Source organism: Eublepharis macularius, chromosome 13, assembly GCF_028583425.1.
Source record: "Eublepharis macularius isolate TG4126 chromosome 13, MPM_Emac_v1.0, whole genome shotgun sequence".
Classification (NCBI taxonomy): Eukaryota; Metazoa; Chordata; class Lepidosauria; order Squamata; family Eublepharidae; genus Eublepharis; species Eublepharis macularius.
Genome location: NC_072802.1, coordinates 46450812 through 46476777, shown reverse-complemented (window position 1 = coordinate 46476777; position 25966 = coordinate 46450812). Strand labels below are relative to the sequence as shown.

At 41.6% G+C, this 25966-nt stretch overlaps 1 protein-coding gene across 1 annotated transcript in view; it reads right to left on the bottom strand.

The window, feature by feature from the left end:
• Window positions 1-940: 940 nt before the first annotated feature.
• The window catches only part of GGT5 (gamma-glutamyltransferase 5), a 48646-nt gene continuing 23620 nt past the window's right edge, over window positions 941-25966 (bottom strand). The window contains exons 3-12 of the mRNA XM_054996629.1: window positions 24965-25054; window positions 23554-23749; window positions 21973-22130; window positions 11946-12092; window positions 10167-10303; window positions 9894-10084; window positions 8482-8579; window positions 8009-8121; window positions 7137-7247; window positions 941-2816 (exon numbers count right to left, since the gene is read on the bottom strand). Coding sequence (XP_054852604.1) covers window positions 2670-2816; window positions 7137-7247; window positions 8009-8121; window positions 8482-8579; window positions 9894-10084; window positions 10167-10303; window positions 11946-12092; window positions 21973-22130; window positions 23554-23749; window positions 24965-25054 — 1388 coding nt within the window. The 3' untranslated portion in view covers window positions 941-2669. The remainder of the gene's footprint in view (window positions 2817-7136; window positions 7248-8008; window positions 8122-8481; window positions 8580-9893; window positions 10085-10166; window positions 10304-11945; window positions 12093-21972; window positions 22131-23553; window positions 23750-24964; window positions 25055-25966) is intronic.

Below are 25966 nucleotides of genomic sequence, written 5' to 3'. Positions count from 1 at the left end.
ATTGCATTGTTCCTAATTCCTTCCCCTGAGCTGCAACTGGTTTTTAAAAGGCTGGAAAGAAAGCAGTTCTCATTCAAGAAGTCAGGAACTGGAAGGGTCTGCCCAGAGTTAGCTTGCATCTTATCTTGTACCCCAGGAAAGCAAACGAACAAAAAAAGAAATGCCCATCAACACCAAACTCAAGACAGGGTCCTCAAGCAGTCCAATGCTCCTCTGCTGTTGTCACCTCACCTTGAGGACAATGAAGCTGTACTCCTGAAGTTAGGACAAGATAAAACTGATTATGACTTTCTTCTCTTACCGAGCTTTAACTTTTTAGTAGCGGGGGGTGCAACAAGCGTGAAGACACCCAGTGCTGATTAAGAATGTTTCTATATAGTATCCTGGGAATTATTTTTGTGACAGGACTGAGAATTCTATTAAAGTTAGCTTCACCTGTACCCCATCCACCATGAACTAGTTACCAAAGTGAATGTTGTTAGACTGAAGAGAAGAACATCTGTAGTTGCTGTTAGACTAATTGGTGTGAAGTGTAAAGGGTATCGCTTGGGGGCAGCATGTTTTTTTTTAATCAAAGTGTGAGATGAAGGAAAATTTGTTACAAAATTGTTCTGCCGTTGCCTTCCTTTCCTCTTCTGGGCTGTGCTATTCCTCCACATCCTCTCAGCTAGCCTTCAACTTTCTTGGAAAATTGCTCTGCAAGACACACTCCTCTCTCTCCAGTGGTGTTGGTAACTGTGTGTCAGCATATGTGGTGGCAGAATGTGTTATAATAGCAGCCAATATAAATGTCAGATAAGAGGCCAATAGAAGAGGAGGGGTTTATGGCAACAATTTTAAGCCTGACAACCCTCAACACAATAAGTTTTTTTTTAAAAGAGAGATGCAACAGAGATGTAACTGGCTCTTCAATGGCCAAAACAGAATAATTAAAAAAAAAACTTGTAAAACCAGTTTTATTTAAAAATGTCATTTTGTAGAAGATGCACAGAAAGTAAGCAAGCATGTACAGAATTCTTGTAAAGATCTCCTTTTACCGAGCCCAGTTCATTCTTTGGTATCAACATCAGTCCCCTGCCGCCAGCCAAAATGTCACATTCACACTGCTGCTACTGCTTTTGCTATAAAGCTGATGCATGAAACTTATGTCTGCATGGCTCATTTTCCTTTGCCTTAAGCTCCTGCTAGCCAGTGTCTGAGTTAGCACCTGTGTAAAGCTGCCTTCTAAAAGCAAAAAATTTCACTCAAAACACAACACTATGCTTAAGATAAGGCTTCAAAGATGTGTGGCAAGCACAAGTGGTGGGGACACAAGCAGCACGCAAGTTGCAACATAGTGAAAAAGGAAGCCTGCATAGGTGGTAGGAAAGGATATGATCCAATATTTCCAAGGTGTAAAAATTGCAGCAGCCAACCTCGGCTGGAGTAGAGCACTGGGCAGACCAGGCACAACTCTTTGTAGATCTCTGTGCCCTTTTTTACCTTATTGGGTCCTCAAAGATAACTAACACAACCAAACCCCAGACAATTAATAGCAAAACACCTTTTTACAAATGAAAATTTTGACTTCTTTGCATGTTAGCAGTGTATCCAAAGTGATGACAGCCAACAAGATGGTGTGTACTCATCCCAGTTATGTCTCTATTGTGTGTGTGTGTGTGTGTGTGTGTTGGGGTGCTTTGAAAACCCAGAAAGCTTGTTTGACCAGCAACGACAACAGAACGAAATGAATAAGCAGGCATATTATGGGCAATGAGAAATAGAGTGTACCACCTTTAGCTTTGAAAAACACATTTTCAGTTCCCTGGAGCCAGTCCATTCATTACCTTGCTTTTGTGGCAGAAACTCATTTGAGCTCTTGCTTTAAGCAGTTTTTAGATTTTCTACTCAAAATCTGATAAGAAAAATAGGGAGCAGAAGGTGTAGTTAGCCTAGAATGGTACTTTGACAGCAAAAGCCTTAATGTACCTTCTATAAGGAAGCAGGAGAAAACTCACATTATCCCAGGAAATGCAGTCTACAATGGTAAGAGCCTCAACAGCCATGAAAAAGCAATTTTAGGACTATTACCAGAATACTGGCAGAACAAAGTGTGGGATAGCTGGGTAGCTACTGCACCCTCTCCTTCTGCAGGTGTTTTTCAGTTGTGTGTGGCAAGTCCCACATAAGGCTCTGGCCTCTCATTTGGTATCTGAGCGTTCACTGAGCAAATTAATTGGCTCACAACTTACTTCCATCCCCCCACCCCACAATACAGCAGTGACAGTTAACATTCACACGATCCCCCTACACAGGCGAAGAACATCCAAAGAGTGCAGGAAAGGATTGACAGAAGAAAGGAGGGGGAAAGAATCCAACTCTGTTCTCCTCCCAACAGACTGTGATAGAAGGTTTATGTGCTGCTCTGTTCTTCATTTCTAAACAGCTGCTCTCGTTCACAAAAGAGTATCTTCTTTGGGCATATAACAGTTTCTGCATTGTTTCAGCTTGCAGAAAGAAAGGCATAATAAGCAGGGCTCCTGATAGGATGTCAGGTTTGGGATGGATGGAGATGGACAGGTTTTGCCACATCAAAGCCGCAGCCTCTCCCTGAACAAGTTGCAGAATGTCAGGCAGCCTTGGAACTGCCAAGGCACTTCTTACACCACACTCAATTTGCCCTGGTAGGGCTAATAGCCTGATGCTTCTCCTTGCTTCCTCAGATCAGAGTAAGCAAAGGTGCAGTGGCCTTCCTTAGAAATCCCTTGCACAACATTCAGTGACCTGTTTGCAACGGAAATTTTATGTCCCTTTTCTTGCAGTCTCTTTAGAATGTCCTGTAAGAGAAGGAACAGAAGGCCAGAGTTAAACTCAGTGACAAATATGGATTCAGACGCAGATGTTTTGGGAACAATTGTTACAAAGTCAGCCATGGCATCAGGCAAGGTGGGACAGCCATCGCTGGAAGGGGATTTGGGTACCCTTCATGGCAAAAGCAGAAAGAGGGTCAGACAGCCATGAGCCACAGGGCATAAACAGCCAGGTAGTTCTCCGGCATAGACCCACTCCCAAAGAGGATGGGAGTTATGTGACAGCACAGAAGCATTTATTTTAACTTATTAATTTAGTGCATTTTTATCTCCTCCTCCTCCAGTACTCAGAATGGTGTATGTGGTTACCCATTTCTCCATTTTACCATCATAACAATCCTTTGAAGTAGGTTAGGCTGAGAGAAAAGAAATGGCCCATGGTCACCCAGTAATTTTCAAGGCAAACAGGGATTTGAACCTAGATCTCCCTGCCCTTCATCCAATGCTCTAATTCTCACACAACATGCCCACCCAGTACAGTGCAAGAGTCATCTGCATGTATCGTTTTGTTGTGATTTTCTTTTAAAATAAAAGTTTTATTTTACTGAATTTAAATTTATTCCAGCACTGGAGTTGCACAGTGGAGGGGGCACCAAAGGATACTTGGTTTCTGGTTTATTTGTAGACATAGGCTTGTAAACTGGGTATTATCAGAAATGAGGGATGTTATGTTTGGAGCAAACAAGCCTGCTCCCAAAGACCCAAAAAGGCAGAGCAGGGCAGAGCTTCTGTGGGAGCCTCTCAGTGAGGGTCACTGAAGGCAAGTTTTATTCTTGCAAGAACATTCCAACAAAACACTGCAGTGCTTTAATAACAAGAGAAGAATCCAGTAGCACTTTAGCAGAGCTTTGATGTTCTCTACAGAAAAGAATGGCAGCTGGGCACTTTTATAGGGGGTGCCCTTGGAGGCAATGTTTTGGGCGGGGTTAAACGTATCTTTGACCTGACCTGGATGGCCCAGGCTAGCCTGATCTCCTCAGATCTTGGAAGCTGAGAGCCAAAACAGACGTGACGAGATACCTAGGTCCAACTCGTGTTCTCTTACCTCAAGGTTTGTTGGGAAGTGTAGGTGTCCTTGCAGGTTAAAGTTTATGCAGCTCCGAGCCGCGTGGCTTCAGGTGGGGGCCAGGCGAGCGAGGGGAAAGATGCAGCGATGACCTCGCCCAGCCCCCACAGAGCAATGCCAGGCTGCATGGGGAGAGCAGGAGGAAAGGCGCCCAGAGCATTGCTGCATCTCCCCCCTGCCCACTTGCCTGGCCCCCACCTGAAGCCGCACAGCTCAGAGCTGCATAGCTCGCCGTCGCTCTGCGGGGGCTCGGCAAGGGGTGGGTGAAGTGACAGTCCGTGCGATCGGGGTAAAGGCAGAGCACGCCGGGCTATGCAGCTCTGGGCCATGTGGCTTTGGGCAGGGGCCAGGAGAGCGAGGGGGGGAGATGCTCTGGGCGCCTTTCCTCCCAGCTCTCCCAGTGCAGCCAGGCATTGCTCTGCAGGGGCCAGTCCGGGTGAGGGGGGGAGAGATGAAGCGATACTCCCTGTAAGCAGGGAAGGGAAAATGCCGCAATGCACCTCGAGAGCGGGAGGAAAGGCGCCCCACGCCTGCACTTCCCTCCCTGCTGCTCTGTAAATGCTAAAGTTTAAGCTACAAGAACGCCTACACTTTCCCAACAAACCTTGAGGTACAAGAACACGAGTTGAACCTAGGTATCTCGTCACGTCTGTTTCGGCTCTAAGTAAGGTTGGCCCTGGTTAGTGCTTGGATGGGAAACCACCAAGGAAGTCTAGGGTTGCTGTGCAGAGGCAGACAATGGCAAAACACCTCTGTTCATCCCTTGCCTTGAAAACCCAATGGGGTTGGCTGTGACTTACAGCACTTTACGTGCAAACATATTCCCAGTCCCTGGTGATCCCAGAGACCATGGTACTGGGACTGGTCTTCACTGAGCTGCCCCACTGTTTCATAATCACCCAGGCATATAATAGGATATAAGGACTAATGTTTGCATACAAAAGGGGAGCAAAGGAACAACAAAATTATCTGCTGTTCCCCACCTGGAAATTTTGTGAGCCTTCGAGGGTTAAACATTACTTTCATTCTTCAGAAGTTACATACTCATGTACTTTAGGGCCGAAGCATACATGGAGTCCAAAACATGGTTGGAAGTACCTGCTTCCATTAAGAGGCCAGAATGCTGGGGCTGGGCTGCTTTTATCTCAGCTTTGTTTAGCAAGGAGAGTGGAGCTAAAGAGAGAACTGCAGGCAAAAACTCTGCTTTGGGGAGTGGAGGGAGAGGTTGGAAGGAATTAAGCTCAGCATTTCCGCTTCCCTCCAAGAAATTAGGGAATGGAGAACCCCAGCGTTATTCTCCCCCCACCCTGCATTGTACTCCATGTCAAGAAACTCACTTGCCCAATTTGTTTCTTGGTCCTTTCAAACACTTCAGTTCAGGCTTCTGGCCTAGCTAAGATGCAGGAAGACTTAACTGACAACAACAACATTCGATTTATATACCACCCTTCAGGATGACTTAACACCCACTCAGAGCAGTTTACAAAGTATGTCATTATTATCTCCACAACAACAATCACCCTGTGAGGTGGGTGGGGCTGAGAGAGCTCAGAGAAGCTGTGACTGACCCAAGGTCACTCAGCTGGCTGAGAATAAAAGTGGCTTCTTCTGGGAGGCAAGGATGTAACTGTCAACTCCCAGGAAGGTAAGAGATTGAGTTGACATCACAGGTGCTAAATCTTAACAACTTCAAGGACAGGACATTTAGGGAGGCTAGTTCTGGCATTCGATTTCATTAACGCATGACATCATGGGAGTGGAGCGATTAATTTTTCCCCACCTGTGAAAGCAGGCTACTGCAGAACTTGTCGTCACAGGTTAAGCCCTTTGTGATTGGCTCAGTTCAGGCCACAGTGCTGGCAGTTAGGGTTGCCAGATGGCTTCCCCCCACAAACTGGACGGAGGCCCTAGCACTTATCATTGGTTTTTTTCCTTCGTGTATGTGCCAGGTGTCCAGTTTTCCAACTTTGTTTCCCCCAGACTGTCTGGCAAAACCCCAGACTGTCTGGGGGAAAACTGGACACCTGGCAACCGTACTGGTGGTTGGCCTTAAAAAGTTGTGTCTTAGTCTAAGAGCTAAACTACAAGAGACGAATTACACAAGGACACTCACATGAAGGGAGTCGCAATGTTAGCTGGTAAGATGAGTTTTAAAAGAGATTGGAAGGCTCTATCAATTTCCCCTCTCTACAGAGCCAGCAAAGATCTCTCCTCAGAGGGTTTGTTTATTTCCTCTTCGCCTCCTAGAAGGGGAAGTGAAATTGACAGAGCATTCAGGAGGCAAAGAGAAAATTAACAAACCCTCGGAGAAGCCATCTTTGCTGTCTCTGTAGAGAGGAGAAATTGACAAAGTCTTCCAATCTCTTTTAAAACGCAGCTTCCCGGCTAACATTGTGACTCCCTTCACATGCACATTCTCCTGTAATTCATCTCTTGTAGCTTAACTCTAACTCTTGTTCCTCTTGGAAATACTTCTGTCTGAAGGATCAATCTATTTTTGAGGCTATCCTATGGGTGGAGTCCTATAGCTAGCCACTATCTTGTCTTTGTTCTCTGGCTTTCTGGACTTAAGACCTAAAGCCCCTGTGTGGATTTTGAAACTTGCTTCAAAAGTAATATCTGGTTTAGGTTTACAAGTTTCTAAGTGTATTCTAGCTCAGCTATTTTGCTTCTCCTGTCGTGACTGCACACTTCTATTACTTTTTATAATTCACATTTATTTCCTCTTCGCCTCCTAGAAGGGGAAGTGAAACTGACAGAGCATTCAGGAGGCAAAGAGGAAATTAACAAACCCTCTGAGAAGCCATTTTATAATTCGAATTTGTACTTCTTTTAATAAACTTTATTAATTATACTTGTGTAGAGTTACTGAGTGTTACTGCTTCAATCTGAATCCAGTACGTTGGCCATTTTGCCATAAGCAACCCAAGTAATTGTTTTTTGGACTCAGCCTACAAGATGCCTACCTCGCAAGGTTGATCTCTGTTTGCTAACACCCAGAGGACTTGGGGCTAGCCTCTTGGCCTTGAGCTGTGGGTTAGTAAAGAGGCTGGTGGTGGCATTTCTACCTTGGAAAGTGAGGATTCACTTCTCAGTTTATGAATTTTATTTTTTGACACCCCCTCAGGAAATAAGCAGCCCCCCTGAGGATCCAGGACACTGCTGTTCATTTCCAACACTCTATTTCCAGATAAGCAGTGGAAGGTGGTCAAACATCTCACCTTATCAAAGTGCTGTTCGACCTTTATTGAATTATTTTCATCAGGAAAGAGAATAGAAGCTTTGATGGCATCATCTAGACTGTACTTGAACAACAGCTTGTTAGCAATCACCTGCAATTGAATAAGCCTAAATATCAGAGACATTTCATGGAGGAGGTCCATCTGTCAGCAGATATTAATCATAGCTAAGCGGAATCTTTACAGTTAGAAATGGTGTATCTCTGAATACCAGATGCTGGGAGTGGGGAGATAAACAATCAGGAAGGACTGTTTTCTCCTTGTGTTATGTGTAGGCTTCCTGGAGGCATCTGGCAGCCACAGCTGGAACACACATCTTGATTACACACAACTTTGGGACCAGAAGAATGGGGATGGAGAGGTTCACCTGAAGGCAGCAGCAACAGGTGGCAGCCAAGAAGCACTTTCCTCTCTTGTGGAAGGAAACCTTTTCTGCCTGATAGTGGTGATGGAACAGGGAAAGCTACCTGGAGAGGTGGCTTGCAGGCTGGACCAGGCCCTATTTCCTGTTCCTGGCCCTGGACAAGATGTAAAGTAGCCAAAGGCTTGTATGCAAGCAAGGAGGGGTTGTATGCTGCTCACAGAATGTATCTGTACCCACACGACTGTATACAAGCCTGCTATTTAAATGCTAGTGAAAATGGTGTCTCTTGAAGTAGAACTAGATATCATTTTTATATAGTATGATTTTAAGAAAAGAAGCTGCAGCTGTCACCCTATACAGGCTCCTCACTGAGGAGTATTACTGGAAAAGCGGGTTACAGCTTTAGGTCAAAAATGGTTCAGTGCACAGCAGGTAATAGGAAAACTGTTTCAATTGCAGATTCCAGGGGGCAGAAGAGACGCACACTCACCAGGGCTACAGCAGGGGTGATCAGAGTCCCACCGGAGCCTCCAATTACCAGCTTGGACTGCCCGTTGCTGGAAATGAGGATGGCAGGTGCCATGGAAGAGGGAGGCATCTCTCCTGCGAAAGGAGTTGGCAGTGGCATTATCTCTTTACCTGATCACAGAGGCATTCAGCACTCTCTCTCTCAAAAAAATCAGAAAGGCACTGCACATTTTGGTTGTGAAATTCTGGAGACTAGCAGGGTGCTTAGATAAGGATCAGAAGGCATACAAAAAATACATTCCTCCACTAAGGACAGTTCCTTTTCTGCCAACTGTCAATATTTAAAAGTATGTTTTGAGTCCTCCTACTTAGGGAGAAAAATTTAAAACTCCCCAGAGTGTTCACTGTTCTAACTCAGCAGTTCAGATTCACCAAGTTTTCCTGATCATTCACTCAAAACAGGAATTCCTTGAAAGAGGAGGAGGTGAAGCTCACCTGGAGAGATCTCTTTGTTTGACTTCTTCATGCAGAAATCAGCAAGCTCATTGTTTAAAATGATCCCGGTGCTTTCAGAATACACCATTGAGCCAAATCTAAGCAAGAGAGAGACAGAGAGAGCACAGACCCAAGGGCGTGAGCAGGAAAGACTATTACATCAGAAGACTCAATGGGATAGGCTCTGGGGTCAGCAACACCATAGACCAGCATTGGTCAAACTCAACCAAAACTGGAGGCAAACAGCACTCAAACATCCAAACAAATTTACTTCAAAAGTGTGGGCACGTGACAGGCAGTCGCAGGATTCTCCTTTTCAACATTAAAAAAGAAAAGCTGCTGTGTTGTGTTAAAATTGGGAGTGTAAGCTGTGGAAGGGGCAGCTAAACCCTTTCTCTTCTGGTTATTTGTCTGTTCAAAGTTCTTGTTTCTTTTTCAGTGGGGCTTAACTGCACATTACAAAATCCCCATGTCCCCCACGTGTCCGCCCCGGTCCTGTCACCCCAACATGCTCTGGGAGTTCCAAGGGGACTCAGGAATTGTGAGGCCAGGTCAGGATGGGACAGTTATCTACCTCCCATGCTAACTCCACCACCTGACTCCTCCACACAGTGCTGTACAGCCTGCCCACTCTTCAATTGTACCCCACTTCCCGCCTTGCCATTCCTTTTCCTCTGCAGGCCACCTCACCCCTGAAGGTATGTGCTTGGCTCTTGGATTCTGTTGCTAACAATCAGAGATCCATGAATCCAGACTAAGCTGGGAGCCAAAGATGGGCAGGAGTCAATGCCTGAAAGTGTTAAACAGCCAAAGGACACAGCAAGATGGTAGTTGCCCAGGTATCATGAATGGAGTTTGCTTCCTGAAAGGGTTTTTTTCAGAAACAGACTGCTGCCTTCCCTGCACAGCAGAATTGTCTGAACTCTTTTTTTTTGCATTGTTTAGCAGTCTTTCAGAAGCTGCTTTCATATCTCTCCTATACTATTGTGTTTCAGGAGCAAACAAGCAGAGAGGTTGGGGATTCTTGGCCAGATCTCTCAGCTCTTTAAAATATCTTTTGGTAGCACCCAATGTGTGTGTGTGTGCATATGGGGCAGAGGGAACTGAGGCTGCAGCACTCAGGAAGGGAGAAGGTAGCCTTGTCTCTCCAGCTGCATTTTCCTAGATGTAAATTCCCTGCTCTGAAACTGATAATTGCCCCAATAGGAACTGAGAGGAGGGTTACCGCAGGAAAAATGATATAAAGAGAAATGGCAAACATCCTTTCTCTCCTACCACTGCAGCTCCAATTTATCTTTCTCCCTGCTTTCAACTCCATGGCTGCGATGAAAAGAAATCTGAAGAAACAGAAAATCTGACTAGAAATCTCCAACATCTCTCCCTCATCTGACCCTTAACTGCTCCTCACTTACGGTTGGTTGATGGTGCTGGTGACCGAGACAGCACTGCCATCTTCAGCAAGGACAGAAACATGAGAGGTACCGAGGCCCACTCTCCCTGGCTGGGTGAGGTTGTAATGGGTGGCAGCATGGTCCCCTCTCTCATCGATTTGCGCCCTGACACGGTTAGCAAAGGAATCCGATACCAGCTCACTAATGGCATCCTAAAAACAGAGCGGGTCTCAATCAAGCAACCTCCAAAACTGAAAGCTCACAGCTGTATAGTTGTAAGCGAGCTCTGCCCACCTCCTTTATAAGGGAAAATGCAGGATCTTCCACTTTTGTTTTCTGTCCATTAGCAAACTTCAGGGTCTCTGCAATATAGTGATAAGCCTCAGCTTTCTCGTTGAGTGTGTTCATGGTTGCCTTGGTAAAGTTGAACCCTGAAAAACCAGAATAACTGATGGTGAGTGTTGAATAGGCAGAAATACCTTTCAAAAATGCTCCAAGACCTCCAAACCAAAACCAGAATGGAACTATTTTGCAGTACTCAAAAGCAAGGTCAGGTAAAGTAGCAATACAGGGGAGTACAGGCGAGAACAACAGAAAGGGGAGTCAACTTCTGAAATAATTGACTGTCTCTTGATGGATGACCTGGCCTGGCAGTGGCACCATCATGTTGGTTAGGTGCAGAGAAAACCAGGGAGTACTCCAGAGGGGAGGATAAAGGAAAGACTAGAAGTGGTAAGGAATATACCCAAATGTTCTGTTTCAAGAGTCACCTTTTCCACTAGTATCAAGTAAGAGGTGCACTTCAATTTCAATAAGGCCTTGGAGGAACCAACCAAGACCTGTCTGACAAGACCTCAAGAAATTCAGGATCGACCTTGGCCATTTCCACACGGCTTACCTTCTTCCAGAAAACAGCGTTTTCACACTTGAAATCATGCAAGAAGATGCTTTTATCGCACTAAATCGCACAAGATGACGCTGTCTTCCACGATAACAATGTCTTCTTGCGTGATAACAGTGTCTTCTCACATGATTTCGCATGTGAAGACACTGTTTTCCAGAAGAAGGTAAGCCGTGTGGAAATGGTCATTGTATCTTACAGGAGTTGGGACAAGGATACCTGTCCTGATTCACTCACACGGAAGAACAGGATATCTTACCTTCACAGTGCTCCATTGGGCTTGGAGTGCTGTGAGGAGGGAGGAGGAGCTTCCAGCTTCCCTACCATGACATTTTTGCCAATGAAAATGGCCTCAAAGGGGCACTGTTTGTCCCTTTCTCAGGCAAACAACCTGTTCTTCTGTGTGACAGAGTCCCAACCTGTGTAGAATATAACATCTAGTTTGAGCCTCAAGGAGAACTGAGTACTTGACAGTCAAATCACACATTGCAAAGTCCTCACACACCCCATGTGTCTGCCATAGGTCCTATCGACAGACATGCACTGATGGTTCCATGCTTGGAACTTAATTCCCAGGTAAAGGATTCCGATCGGGATCACAGCATGTAAGAAGAGGGGACTTTCCTTCCAGTATACATATACTGACATGTACACAGACACGGAGCCTAGGCACAGAAAGCTGTTCTCACAATTCCATTCTGGCCATCAAAATGTAACATTGTGGGAACCGCAGACACCTCTGTGCTGAGTAATTTGTTTTAAAAGTGTCTGGAACATATAGTACACACCATAGACTTATCTTATTCCTGCTTCTCTTCGGAGTCATACTCTTCCTGTGTCCTTTACCATGGAATCTTTGCCACCTGGTTGTTTTTGTACTACTGGATGTATTTTTGAAACCCCTTAATTGTAGTGACGTTTTTTGTTTTAATATCATATTTAATATTATAGTGTTTAAATATTATATATTGTTTTAATTTTATATTTAAAATAGTGTTTAAATATTATTTTAATATTATATTGTTTTAATATTATATTGTTGTTTTTAATAGTTTTTAATGTTGTAAATCACTTCGGGCCTTGTGTGAGGGAGAGGTGGTATTGTGCAGCATCTCTTTCTGCCCAGACAGGGGCACAGAAGGAGCTAGACACCTCCAGTTTCACCCATTTACCTTTTAGGATGTTAAGGATGAAGAAGAGAATGGGACCTGCTGCTGGCCGGGGGGCAGAATACACAGTGTATTCCTCCAATGAAATATTCAAGGGTTTCACGACTTCAACTTGGTAATTCTTGAGGTCATCCAATGTCAAAATGCCACCTAGAAGATAAGACAAGAGAACAAAGTCATGAAAACCTTACAGCAAACACACCAACACGGGAACACTTTCCCCTGCATCAATGCCACTGTTCTCGGTCACACATGTCTGGCTATTTTACCTATGGAGGCAAGGGTTAAATCCCCCACTTCATTGCATTACTATATCTGAATGGTACCCTCTTCCTCCACTGCTTTTAACATTTTAAAATGTGGGGACAGCTGTTTCCAAATCTCAGCTACCTGTTGTGCGTAGTTTGGTTCTCATACAATAGTCAACAGTACTCTATTTTCAGTCAAAATCATTTATTATAGATGAACTCTCTATCAGCTCTGCTATGGAGGTTAAAAAGAGCTCTGTCACTCAGGGATGGACTGGCCCTTTAATGTACCAATGAAGTTCCCAGTGAGCCACTGCCCTGGAGGGCCACTGGTGGCCAGCAGCTAGAGGGCCTCCGTAGTGCTGGCAGTGTCATACAGGCCATTTGGCTCAGACCTGGCCAGAGCAATGAAGGCAACAGGAGAGCCTACAGCCATTCTCACTGTCATCATGGTTCCAGGGCTATTGTATATCCCAAACTGCCTACAAGAGCTATTTCCCTCTCAAAATAAAAATGAATCACAGGAGAGTTCTGTTGCCTCAGCCTCTAAAATGGCAGATGCACAGCCTGTCTCTGATAAAATACAGCCAGCAATGGCAGATCGGTTAGACTTGAAATTGACAAAACTAGAAAACAACATCCAACAGCAATTCTCACTAGCTATCAAACCACTTCTTGAATAGCTTTCTGACATGCGGTTGGAACTTCAAAAAGTGGCTTTAAAGTCAGAAGCAGCAATAGAGGCAAGTAACTCAGCTTACAATGAAGTTAAAAAACTTCAATCAATAAACGATTCATTACAAGACAGAGTTATAAAACTGGAATTAAACGCAAAGAAACATTAAACTGAGAGGGGTGGAGGAAGCTTTTACTCAGAAAGTAGATTTAACTGCTTATATTACCTCATGGCTGGTGTCCCAGATTGGCTTAGAAGATGGCATAGCACCAACCATAGTTAAAGCTTATAGAGTCGGGGCAAGGAAACAAAACTTAAAAGACTCTCCAAGAGACATATTAATTGAACTATCAGACTATTGCACTAAAAAAAACATCCTGGATGAAGCAAGAAAGAAACGCTTCTTTCAACATGAAGGCAAACCAGTTTCAACCTATACAGATCTACCGGGTGAGATTCTGTAGAAAAGGAAAACATTAAGAGCAATAACAGAAACTCTCTGACGGGCAAATATAAAGTATAGATGGCAAAACGTAACAAAGATATCAGTAATACACAAAGGTAAACCTCTCATAGCAATTGATGAAGAATCGGGATGGAAACTGCTACAAGACCTCGATATTGAAATTGACATGGAAATTGAGAGGCAGTCGCAGAAAAGAAAGCTTTCACAATCACTATCACCATCACCTTTGAAGGGAAACAAAATCCCTGTGTGCCCTACTTAGGTTTTTGTTGTGAACTGCACTACTGTCAACTAATCATATATGATTTTGGGGGGGGGAAGGGGGGGATGTGATTTTCTGTGTGTGCTCCTAGAGTGTTTTAGTGAAGTGGCACCAAATTATTGCCGGGGGCAATACAGCTGTGCATTTTAACACAGTAGTACTCAGGCGCTGTTAACTTTGTATAACTGTTTGTTATACATAGTCATTTTGTAAATAAAATTTTGACGATATTCATATTAAGGATAAGAAAAAGTTTAACAATTGTTTATAGGTTTAGTGATTCACTACAACTGCTTAATTACATGTTCATAATCAATTTATTTATTAGGGTTAATTACAAGGATATATAAATATATATAATTATATATTACTTTCAAGTGGGGGGAAGGGTTAGGGAAAACTTTGTAAACTATTTATTAACTGCATAATAATTATAATTCATTATACTAACAACATAATAATATATTACATATTTATTACATATTACATATTATATAACTATTGCTATATTATTAATATATACTTAATAAATTTATTGCTTATCTATATTGTGAATTAATATCTTTATTATCGTTCATAACTTAATAATTAATTGCACTTGTTTATCAAATCTCATTCTGATAACTGATAAGGATTGTCACTGTAATTGATAAAGTCACATAGCTTTCTACTATTCTCTGATAAATTATATTGTCGTTTAATATATAACGGCGCTTGTTAATATTTAACTGAAGTTGTGTCAAGAATAGAAGTGGTTAACAATACTACATACGATTATTAATGGCTACCAATATCTAATTAAAACATGGTTTTCGGTTTCTGGGCCTAATAGACTTATGCAACTGTAAGGTGCTGAAGAAAATCAAATAATATTTGTTGTTTGTACTATAAGTATCAACGAAATTAGTTAACGTAATCAAAAGTATTAATTAAAGAATCTCTATACGTATACATTTAGGATTAGGAAAACCTTTTGATATCATATTAGGTCTTTTATAGATACAAGCTGCAGAAGGAATAAGCTACTGGGTGAAACAATATAGCAACTGTAATTAGGAGTCTCTATAGACTAAACAAAACAAAGTTAATCCTGTTACTCACAGAAATTTGGAGTAGCTAAAGGAACCATTCCATTTCTCATTGTATCTATAAACAAATATGTGCTCTACAATCAAATTTACCTCTTATAATGTAAGAGGTCTAGGAAATCCAGTTAAGAGAAAAAGTATTCTCTCCCAACTGAACAAATCAAAATCCCACATTATCACTCTACAGGAAATTCATTTTAGCCAAAATCACAACAATGACCTTAAAGCCTCGTGGACACAAGTGCAATTCCACTCTTTTGGCACATCAAAGTCTAGATACTGACTGCAAACAAAGTCTCAATACTGACTGCAAACAATATCCTCTTCCAATACAAAAAAATACAAAAGGATCCTAAAGGTAGATACATTTTCCTAACATGTACAATTGAGGGACGGACATATATCATAGTTTCTCTATATGCCCCGAATTCTAATCAACTACGTTTCATTGAAGACACTCTAGAAGAACTAACACAATTTCAAGAGGGGGAAGTGATTATCGGAAGTGACTTAAACTATATAATAAATTACAACCGAGATAAATCTAGATTTAATAAATGGAATAGGGACAAAAGAAAGAAAAAGAGAAAAAACGATACAAGATTATCCTCCATTATTGAAAAATATCAACTAGTAGACATATGGAGAAATCAACACAAAAAAGAAAAAGACTACACTTCTTATTCACCATGTTTTGATGTCTATACTAGAATAGATTATATTATGATATCTGACACACTTGTAGACAAAGTTAGTGAATCAAACATTGGAGTTTTTCAGATATCAGATCACACACCCATCAACATCACATTTAGCCCCGAGAATGCAAAACAAGAAATGAAACAGTGGTGTTTACCCAAAGCCCTTCTCACCTCACAATCTACCTCTAAAGAAATTGAGAAAATACTGGAGTCTGTAATAGCTGATAACTTAACTAACAAGGTAAAACTCCATATACTATGGGATACTATAAAAGTAGTAACACGGGGACACATTATAACCCTTTCAGCTAAGCTCAACAAACAAAAAACAGCCCAAAAAACAGAAATACTCCAAAATATCAAATCCCTTGAGGAAAAACATACAAAAACAGGTAGCAAAAGAATCTATCACCAATTAATAATGGAAAGGAAAAAGGTAGAGTCTATGGAAATTAACAAAATTTATAAGGATATGTTATACACCAAGCAAAGATATTGATTTACCTCACCAAAAACAATGAAGCTATTTAGAGTTAAAAAGAAAAGAACTGCAAATTATATCAACCTTCTACAAGACCAAAATAACAACTTACTGAAGATCATTAAAATATTCTGCGACTTTTACAAGAATCTGTATACTTCAAAAGGCCCAGACTCTCAGAAGGTATCTAGTTTCTGGTATGAACTCAACAATATGAAACAACTGAAAGACGACCATCTCACCCTTCTAGACAATAAAATAACACATCAAGAAATACTGAACGCAATTAAGCACCTGAAAAGTAACAAAGCTCCAAGTCAGGACAGCTATCCTTCCGAATTCTACAAAAAATATTCTACATTATTATTAAATCCTCTCAGAGAAACTTGTAATAAAATATTGGAAACTGGCCAAATCCCCCCATCATGGCCCAGAGCCACAATTATAGTACTTCCAAAACCAGGGAAAAATACAACTAAACCTTCCTCTTATAGACCCATTTCTTTGTTAAACCATGATTACAAAATCTTCACCACAATCTTAAAAAAAAGAATTAGTATCTTTATATCTAATATGTCCATACAGACCAATCTGTATTTATACCAGGCTGAGACATTACTGAAAACATATTCAAAACCTTGAACTTAATATCTCACTGTACCTCAAATAAATTAAAAGCAGCCCTTCTTTCCCTCAACATAGAAAAAGCCTTCGATTCATTAGAACCAAAATATCTATATTCAATACTTCAACACATGGGGTTTGGTACAAACTTTCTCAGGGCAATAAAATCAATCTATTCACACTCATCTGCTAATATAAAAATAAATGGCCAAATATCAGAACCCATCCAAATTAAAAGGGGAACTAAGTAAGGATGTCCTTTATCCCCCATTTTATTCACATTAGCAAGTGAACCATTGGCCACAGCTATCAGGAATCATCAAATGATACAAGGGATTAACATCGGGCAAATTAAATTCAAGGTCAGCATGTTCGCTGACGACATGTTGATATACCTTATCAATCCATTCTTATCTTTTGGACATCTACAACAGCTATTAACAGAATTCGGAAACATTGCTGGCCTAAAAGTGAATACTACTAAATCTTACTTCCTACCAATTAATTTGGACAAAAAAACAAGTCAACAATTATCTAAGGAACATAAATACCAAATAGCAGATATGCAGATCCTCTACCTAGGAGTAACAATCCCATCGAATACCAAATCTCTCATCAACATAAACCACACTAAAACAATGGAACAAATTAAATCACTTTTTAAAGACTGGACGAATATATACCTTTCATGGTACGATAAATTTCATCTAATTAAATCCTTCGTGTTCCCCAAAATACTCTACCTTCTCAGAGCCATCCCAATTGGCATACCACGGATTCGTTTTCATTTTCTCGGCCATGTCAGACGCTCCTCTCCGCAGGTCCGGGAGGAAGTGCCTGAGCAGCCTGACCGGGTGGCTGACCTGCGAAGGTTAGCCCCCAAGACTCCCAGTGAGGGGGTCAGGGTCCGGAGCGCGATGGGAAGAACCCCCCGAAGTCGATGCGGGGGGTAAATTGCCCGTTTGCTCCTATGGAGGCCGGCAGACTTGCACAGCACATCGCGTGCCACCGGGCCATGGAGAACGGCAAAAAGCAGATTTAAGGTGAAACCTGTAAGTAGCGAATCCCTTCTGTTACTACAAGCGTATGCGAGGGATTGGTGGGATTTGAAGCTAAGAAGGCTCGGATTTCTTCCCCCTCACTGAGTTTTGAAACTTGGCTGGCGGATTCCCCCCCTAAGATGGTGACGAAAAAGCAGAGCCCTGCTATGGGCAAATCTATCTCGGCTGCTTTGTAGGGGAAAGGAGAGTCTCTTGAGGAGCTAGTAAAGCGGTCGGTCGTCGAAGCCATTAAGCCCTTTGTTGACAAGTTAAACTAAACTGATCAGTTGGCTTAATTGAGAGTGAAGTGAAAACCATTAAGGAAGCAGTGGTGGGGGCGGAAAAGTCTGCTCGGGAAAACGCAGCACTCATGAGGGCTACAAACAAAGAACTAAAGCTGTTGGAGAACCAACAGATCGGGTTGCAAGTGGATCGTGCGCAGACAATATTGCGTCTCCAGAATGTGAAGGAGAAGGAAAATGAGAATTTAAAGGATCTGGTGTCGGAACTTTTGGCGATACCCGCGAAGGCAACTAAAGAAGAGTTAAAAAGCGCCATTTTGGAAGTCCGTCAGGCTTCTTCAAAATATGCAATGAAGCGTCAGCTGCCTCGCAAGATTATTATTGACTTTTCATCTAAGAAGATCCGGGACACCATCCTATATAATTCATACAATGCGGGCTTGGGCTTTCTGGGCAATAAGGTTAAGATATTGAAGGACGTTCCATTTTTAGCTCGGAAAAGAAGATTTAAATATAAAAGGTTTGCAGCTCTTCTGAGGAAACGTGAAATAAAGTACAAATGGTTATTTCCGGAAGGTATCTGGTTTAGCTATAAAGATCAAGCTTACAAGATAACATCAGAAGACCAGCTAAAGGACTTTGTGTGTAAACATCAAGAGTTTCAGCAAGAAGAAGAGGATTTCAAGCCTGAAGGGGGAGAGGAGGAGGGAACGAGCACAGGGACTGTAGCTGTTCAGAGAGAATTGCGACCGAGACCCAGAGGGGGGAAGAAGACCTAATCCTGATTGTAGTTTGTATTTTATAAGATCTACCAATCTAACAGCATTTTACAAAGCTCTAATGTTAAATAATTGCAGTATGAAGGGAATGCATTACTTGTAGATGTAGTGTTTGTGTTGTTATGTGTTGTTTCTTCCCATTCTCCCTGTTCCCACTTTTTCCTTTTTGTAGTACTAGTAATTAAAAAATAATAATAATAAAAAAAGACCAATTGGCATACCATGAAAAATCATACATCAGTGGCAAAAGATATTTAATAATTTTTTGTGGGAAAACAAAAAGCCCCGAATTGCTTTTGATGTAATAAGACAGAAAAGGTTGTCTGGTGGCCTCAATTATCCAGATCTATATCTTTACCATACTGCAGCCAGACTAGTTAACTTGCTACACCTAGATGGTACATAACACCCTTAGAACCAGAAATTCTTCTTCAATGGGACAAATATCAGACTCCAATTCCACTGCTAAGAAAAGATTTTATAGCCACACTATTGGTAGCCGCAAAGAGTGCGATAGCCACTCTTTGGAAATCACAATCCACTCTCTCAATTAACAACTGGTATGCCAAAATTTGGGATCACTGTATCACAGAAAAACTATATGATAAATTATATCAAGCAGAGCACTTCCCAAGCACTATTAACTTTTTAGAGAAATGGTTCTCTTTCTTTGAATATCTGGAAGTTAACAACTCTTTACCTGGTTTAAAAACTTTCCATATGTATACAACTATGTAAGTCTTCCTCACACTACAGATTTATGTTTATGTAATTTTGCAGCATAACATCCAAAACATACCCTCTTCTGGTGTATATTGTTTGTCGTTATATGTTGTTTTACTATAACTCTATGTGTCATACATTCTCAATTTTATATGATTATCTGTAAATAGTTAATTTATTAGTTATATTGAGTTATTGTTTATTCATCTGCTATATATTAGTTATATTAATTACTGTTATATGTACTGTAATTTTTAATTGTTACACACTTCAATAAAAATGTGCCAAAAAAAAAAAAGTCGGGAAGGTAGTTTTAGTAATTCGGCATAAATATGTGCTTTTGTTTGCAGCCCTAACCCTTTGAGCTGTGCTACAAATTAAAGCTGAGAAAACTAACATATTGAAATGTCTGCATCAAAAGTTCATGTAAAGCCAAGAAAGTACCACCTTCCTGTTTTGCAGGGGCTAAATGGAAGAAGCTTGAGTGTGTTTAGAATACCTAAAACTTCTATCATTTTTCTAAACAGGAAAATGTTTATCCTTATGATTTTCCTTTTCTGCACTTTTTCATGCTCTTAAAAAATTTTTATTTTGAGAAGGGGCAGCCAGAACGGCACATAGTATTCTAAACGCAGCTGCACTATAGGGGCATGTGGATACTGGCTGTTCATTTTTCAATCCCTTTCCTAATAATCTCCTAGCATGGAATTTGCTTTTTCACTGCAGCCAAACACTGAGTCAACATTTTCATTGAACTTGTCACGATGGTCCCAAGATCTTTTTCTGTTAATCATTGCCAGTTTTGATCCCATTAATATTAGTGTGTGTAACAGGGTTGGCCAGGTCTCCCACTATATAGTGGGACACCTCCTAGCAGCCACTGCTTGCTATGATGGCAGGAGAAAAATGGGTCAAAATTGCAGCTGTCTCGATGATGTGATGTCATTGCCAAAGGCAAACCCAGAAGTGACACCAGACCATCAACACTGCTGCTGTCCCTCAGAGTGAAAATACATGAGACATTTAACACGAGTACACTCAAGTGACTTACTTTTTGTATAATCCTATATTCAAGTGTACTCTGTTTCCTTATCAGTGCATGTGTATCCAGATTTTGTTTGTTTGGTTTGTGTGTGTTAGCTTCTGTGAGTATACACTATCGGCACCACTGAGTTGTGAGGCAAGAGTGCTAATTCTTCTCTGTTCCTGCCTCTGTCTCCCCTAGCATTTCCTTATATTACTTCCAACAACAGGCAGATGCCACTGTTTCTCTCTTCTAATAAGCCAACTGGCTTTTAAGGAAAATGCAAGCATAGTAAAATAAAAAATCTACCAAAAAAATTGCAACACACCATTGCTGAAGGCAACAACAGCATCAGAAAAGAAAAACAAGCATTCCAATAATTTTCAGCGCTCTAACATTGCTATTTACTGCCCCAAAATAAGAAAAAATATGTTAATGAAATTAGTAGAAAAACATCTGCAAAGGATGATGTGTTGCAGAAGAGAAAGGGAGAGCTCTATCTGGTGTCCGTCTGCTGTTAAATTTTGGGTCAACAATTCTTGATCGCAGTATGCACATATGCAAATACACAGAGCATCATGGGATGCCCCTCTCCCCAGTGTGGAGGAATAGACTTCAAACTCATGTACATCAGAGAAACTTATGGCTGCTGCACGAGCGAGTGAATAGCCTACAATGGGAGAACACGTGTAAGATCTTCCACTTGAGAGTACTCGTGTAAAATGTCTTGGGTATTTCTACCCTCAGTCTCCTACTGCATGCTGACCACCAACTGGCAACCCTGTAGAGAATCTGGTTTCCTTCCATGTTGTTGCCCATCCTCCCATTTTGGAGAGATCCTTTTTGTAGCTCTTCATGGCCTGTTCAGGTATTCATCATCCGGAAAAACTGGGTGCCATCCATGAACATGGCTACCTCACTGCTCATCTTTACTCCAGATTATGTATAAATAGCACAAACCCTGCAGAATCTCACTGCTTATTTCCCGCTACTGGGAAAATTCCCCACTTAGTCTTATCCTTTGCTTCCTATTGTTTCCCCAGTCACACCATTCATCCTCTTATCCCATGACTTCAAAGTTTTTTCCAGGAGTGGGCTGCTTCAACAAAACCTTATAGACATTCCAAGTATATAATGTTGATTGGTTTGCCTCACCTATATAATTAGAGAGAATATTGCAGAAGCCATGCTAACTCTTCTCCAGCAAGGCATTTTCTTCTATGTTTTACATAATTCTATGTTTAATAATGCTCTCTGCCGGTTGGAATAGAAGTTAGGCTCTGTAATTGCTGGGCTTCCTTCTTTTTTTAAAAAAAGAGGAGCATTGTTCCTCCTTCTCTGAAAGTTGTTCCAGAGCACTCGGACCTTGATGGAAAAGGCCTTGTTCTTCTCTCCTATAAGCTTAAGGCCATACAGTTTTAATATCAGTAGGCACTTATGCCTAGGCACCTTCATGCTCTCCTCAATCTGCCTCGATCCTTTCTCAAGAAGACTCAAGGCAGATGTGCGTGCCAAATAATGGAGGTGGAAGAATCTGCATTCCTTCACTCATTGTGAAAGATTCCACAGATTTGGGCCTCAGGATGAGGAGCCAGAAACTAATAGAAAGAGGAAAAGCCTGGGTAGAAACTTAAGAAGTGCAACGTTTCTTGTGAGGAGACATCTTGGTTACTTACCTTCTTTTCTCATATCCTCCACCAACTTCTCAGCTGTCTTCCCTGTGTAAAATTCGTCAGCTCCATTTTCTGCCACAGCTTTCAGGGTTTCTATCAGGGCTGGCCAGTAAAGGGTCTGTCCTTCTCCCAGGATATTACCTTCATCAAAAAACAGTTTGCTGAAAGAGAGAGGACGCTCATTGCCCATTGCCGTCCCTTTCCGGATCCTAACAGCAGCAGTATCTGCAACAAGGTTGGTTCAGCGGACTCACATATTTGAGTACATGTGCACAGTTGGGGTCCTTTCAAAGCCTGAATCCAGGGACAACTTAGCACTTCTGATATGACAGTGCATGCTTTCCATTCAAGGTTCACAGTTCTCTCAGACAGGAGGGCTATATTGTAGGAAGTATCAGATGTTTCAATAATGAGTTAGGAACCATAGACTATCTGTTGCTTTAAGTTTGTGCTCCTACGTGCTACCTGTGCTCCAAGTGTGATCCTATTGGGTAGTTCTATGTTGTCTAATATTAGTCCTAGAAGTGCTTATGCTCTGTTTCAGCATTTCTACAACTCTGTATCAGATTCTTGCTAATGATATGTCTTTGTAAACTTATATTTATTTACTCTATGGAATTGTTTATGGAAATGTCCTTGATATTGACTGTACGAATCTCGCGCTGTGTAATCTGCCTTGAGTGTCAGTGAGAAAGGCAGACTATAAATGACATAAATAAATAAACAAGCAAGCAAAAAAATAATGTGAGGGCAATGCAGCATAATGCAGCTGCAGCTAAAAGCCTCTTCAAAGTCAACAGTAAGAGCCATATTGTCTGAAGACACAAGCAAAAAGGGCCAAAACACATGCTGTGCTGGGTATCCATGATTACATCTGCAGATATGGGTGGGGGCAATATGGATTGGGGCTGTGTTGCTGGGGAAAGAAAGTTTTAATTCTCACCGACTGTGTGCCATTTCCCTCATCAGAAATGCCCCCTTCTCCTGGCTGCTTTAAGTCACAAAAGGAAAAAGAAGTGTCTTCTTTTTCTGTTCCTGTCTTTTTTCTTTCCCGTGGCTCCAGTCTAGGGGAGGAACATTTCCAAATGCGGAAATGGAACAAAGGATTACACCGCCACAGTTTTTTCCAATGCTGCAGAGCCAATCCAGATAGTTTATTTCCATTACAAATTTTTGCAGCTAAAGTGCATATTGGGATGTGACCATGGATCCCCAGCATTGCACATGGTTGGGGTATTAGACTGAAATGTGTATTAAGGGACTCTGAATTGGAATCGAGAGCTATACTTTAGGCCAGGCTGAGTCTCATGGCTGCCAGCTGCTTATCATAATAAATCTTTTTGCTGAAGAACATCAAAGATATTTGCCAACAGGGAATAAGATGTCTAAATTATTGCCATTCCCAAGGATCTGGTAATGAAAGATCCAATGGGACATTTCTCCCCAGGGGACACTATTTGGGTAGAACAAATAGAACAAATTTGGGCATACAAATGTCTTATATAAATAAGTAAATAACCAAACAAACAAATTTCCATCCTGCTGTTGCCATCGGTGTAGCTATTTTAAATGGGATTATCTTACCTTAAAGAAGAGGTTTTCAAAGATGGCAGTAAAATCGGCTCTTTGAGAAATAAACTCAGAACCTTTGGTATCTTGACTCCAGACTCGAGGATCTTGATAGTGGGTTTAAACAGTGTCTTCCATGGCAATTTCCCATAGCGCTTGTGGGCTTCTTCGTACCCACGAAGTTCCCCAGGAACTGCAATCCATTGTGCTCCTACCACATGCAGGTCTATTATTATTTCATCACTCATATTGCAGTCGCTTCCTGTTAAATACTATTGGACAACACTCAGTCCTTTTTAATGCTCTTCTAACTTCGTGCCAGCATTTAAGGAAATCTGACAATCCTAGTTGTCATTCAAAAGTAGTGAGGATCTAGATCTAATCTTTGTGACTGGAAGTATGGTCCACATCTTGTGGTCTTTTTTTTTTAAATCTTGTGGCAAGATTTCTTCTGACAAGAAATTTCTGGTTGTGCCCCCTTCAATTAAAAGAAAAAAAAGGAGCATGGCTCTGTGGCTGAACTTCTACCCATATATGTAAAATTACAGCCTGTTTAGGGTATGTACTACAAATGGCACAAAGAATACCTTTAGTAGAGCATGTTAGCCTGTGCAGTTTTCTGTTCTAATTCCACTGCAGTAGCCTTGTTCTTTTATTGAAGCAAAACAAAACAGAAGTCTAGTAGTACCTTAAAAGGCTAACAACATTTAAAACTAGCGACAAATTAATGAAGAAACAGTTTGAAACATGAGGGAATTCACCATTATTCTCAACACATTATGAACAAGACCCTATTTTTATAAACTTTAATACCCTCTTTTTAGAATCCTTAATAGACAATTTTTAACACGTGTCCTCTATTGGGCAGAAAGGTGGGATATAAATCTTCTCAATCAATAAATAAAATAAATGTATCATACTACAACTGTTCACTGCTTCTTGCTTCAAACTGCCTCTTCGTAATTAGTTTATTTACCCCATTTTATTGCAATTTTGTTTATCTTCACCATCAGGTGAGAGATGCTAGAACCTCTGACTGCTTTTCATTATCCGTTATAACTACTCAAGCAGTTCAACACAGAGAATCACACCTGATTTATGATCCTAGGCCTTTCTTTCCTCATCTCCTCCCTCCCTTCCCTCCCCTACTTCAATATATTATGTAACGATGAGGAAAATAATGTTCTTTTCTTCCATTGTGTCTGAGGAAGTAAGCTCTGACTTACAAAAGCTTATACTGGAATAAATGTTAGTCTTTAAGGTGCCACTGGATTTCTGTCTGGTTTTGCATCTGCCAGTGGATTTATTTTCAGGGAGACATTAGAAACTTGTCTAGTTGTGAGCAGTAAGAGCTCCTTTGTCACCAGGTGTTCACCCACCACACCCCAGTTTATATAAAGGAATGTGCCCCAGACCCCACTGTTACCTGGTAGAAAAAGGGGTTGACACTGATCCAGCAAGTCTCCAGAAATTGCTTGTGGGGCTCTCTCTCGAGCATTTATCACTTCAACCTTTCCTGTAGATATAAAAAGGGGTAATGCCAACAAGGCTCAGCCCAGCCTCTCATCTTGCACTCAGTTTCTCAGTCAATATTGTGTGTGTTTCTGTGGCTTGAAGCAGCTTTGGGGATGATGGTAGTGATTTCTATTGAGGACACTGTTCAGGGAGAGCAAGGACTGACGCTGCTCCCTTAGCATTGAGGCGTCAATCCAAATAAAAATTTTAATCTTAAAGAAAACATTGGAAGATATAATAACAGATTCCTAAACAAAGGGGAATGTTTGAGCCCCAGAGGTTTGCCTAGAGATCTTTAGAAGCTGCAATTCCCCTCTGACTCCTGAAGTCTAGGCACTCTGCAGAAGGAAGGGAAAGACCATGCCAGCAGCCTGACAGATTTCCCTGTTTTATATAGAAATATGCTGCAGTTTACCTTTTTATTCATATATGTTGTCACCAACACACACTTTACATTTGTACAGACGTTATATATCAAAATTACAAATATATTGCTTTACTGTGGAAGGTAACAGGTATATAATACCTTTTTATTAAGATCAACTAAAAGTCACAGAATGACGAAATAGATCCAGAGGAAGCATGCATCTGACAAAGAGAAAACAGGGTTAACATACCTGTAACTTATGTTCATCGAGTTCTTCTGTGCTGACACACATGGGGGACTGCGCAGGCGCAGGCCAGCCGCCGGAGAATTTTCTAGAGCTTCCATGGCTCCGAAGGGGCCGTTTGTCGCGCGCCTCAGCGACCGTTTTCCCCGCCCAAACGGTCACGTGATCCTCCAGCGACCAACGGCCCCTTCCCTCAGTTCTCCCTTGCCGCCGCTTGACCAACACACTTCAGCCGTAACACCTTAAAAACACCAATATCCGTTACAGCCATCACAGTATTGTGCATTGGAGTTCACAGCGGG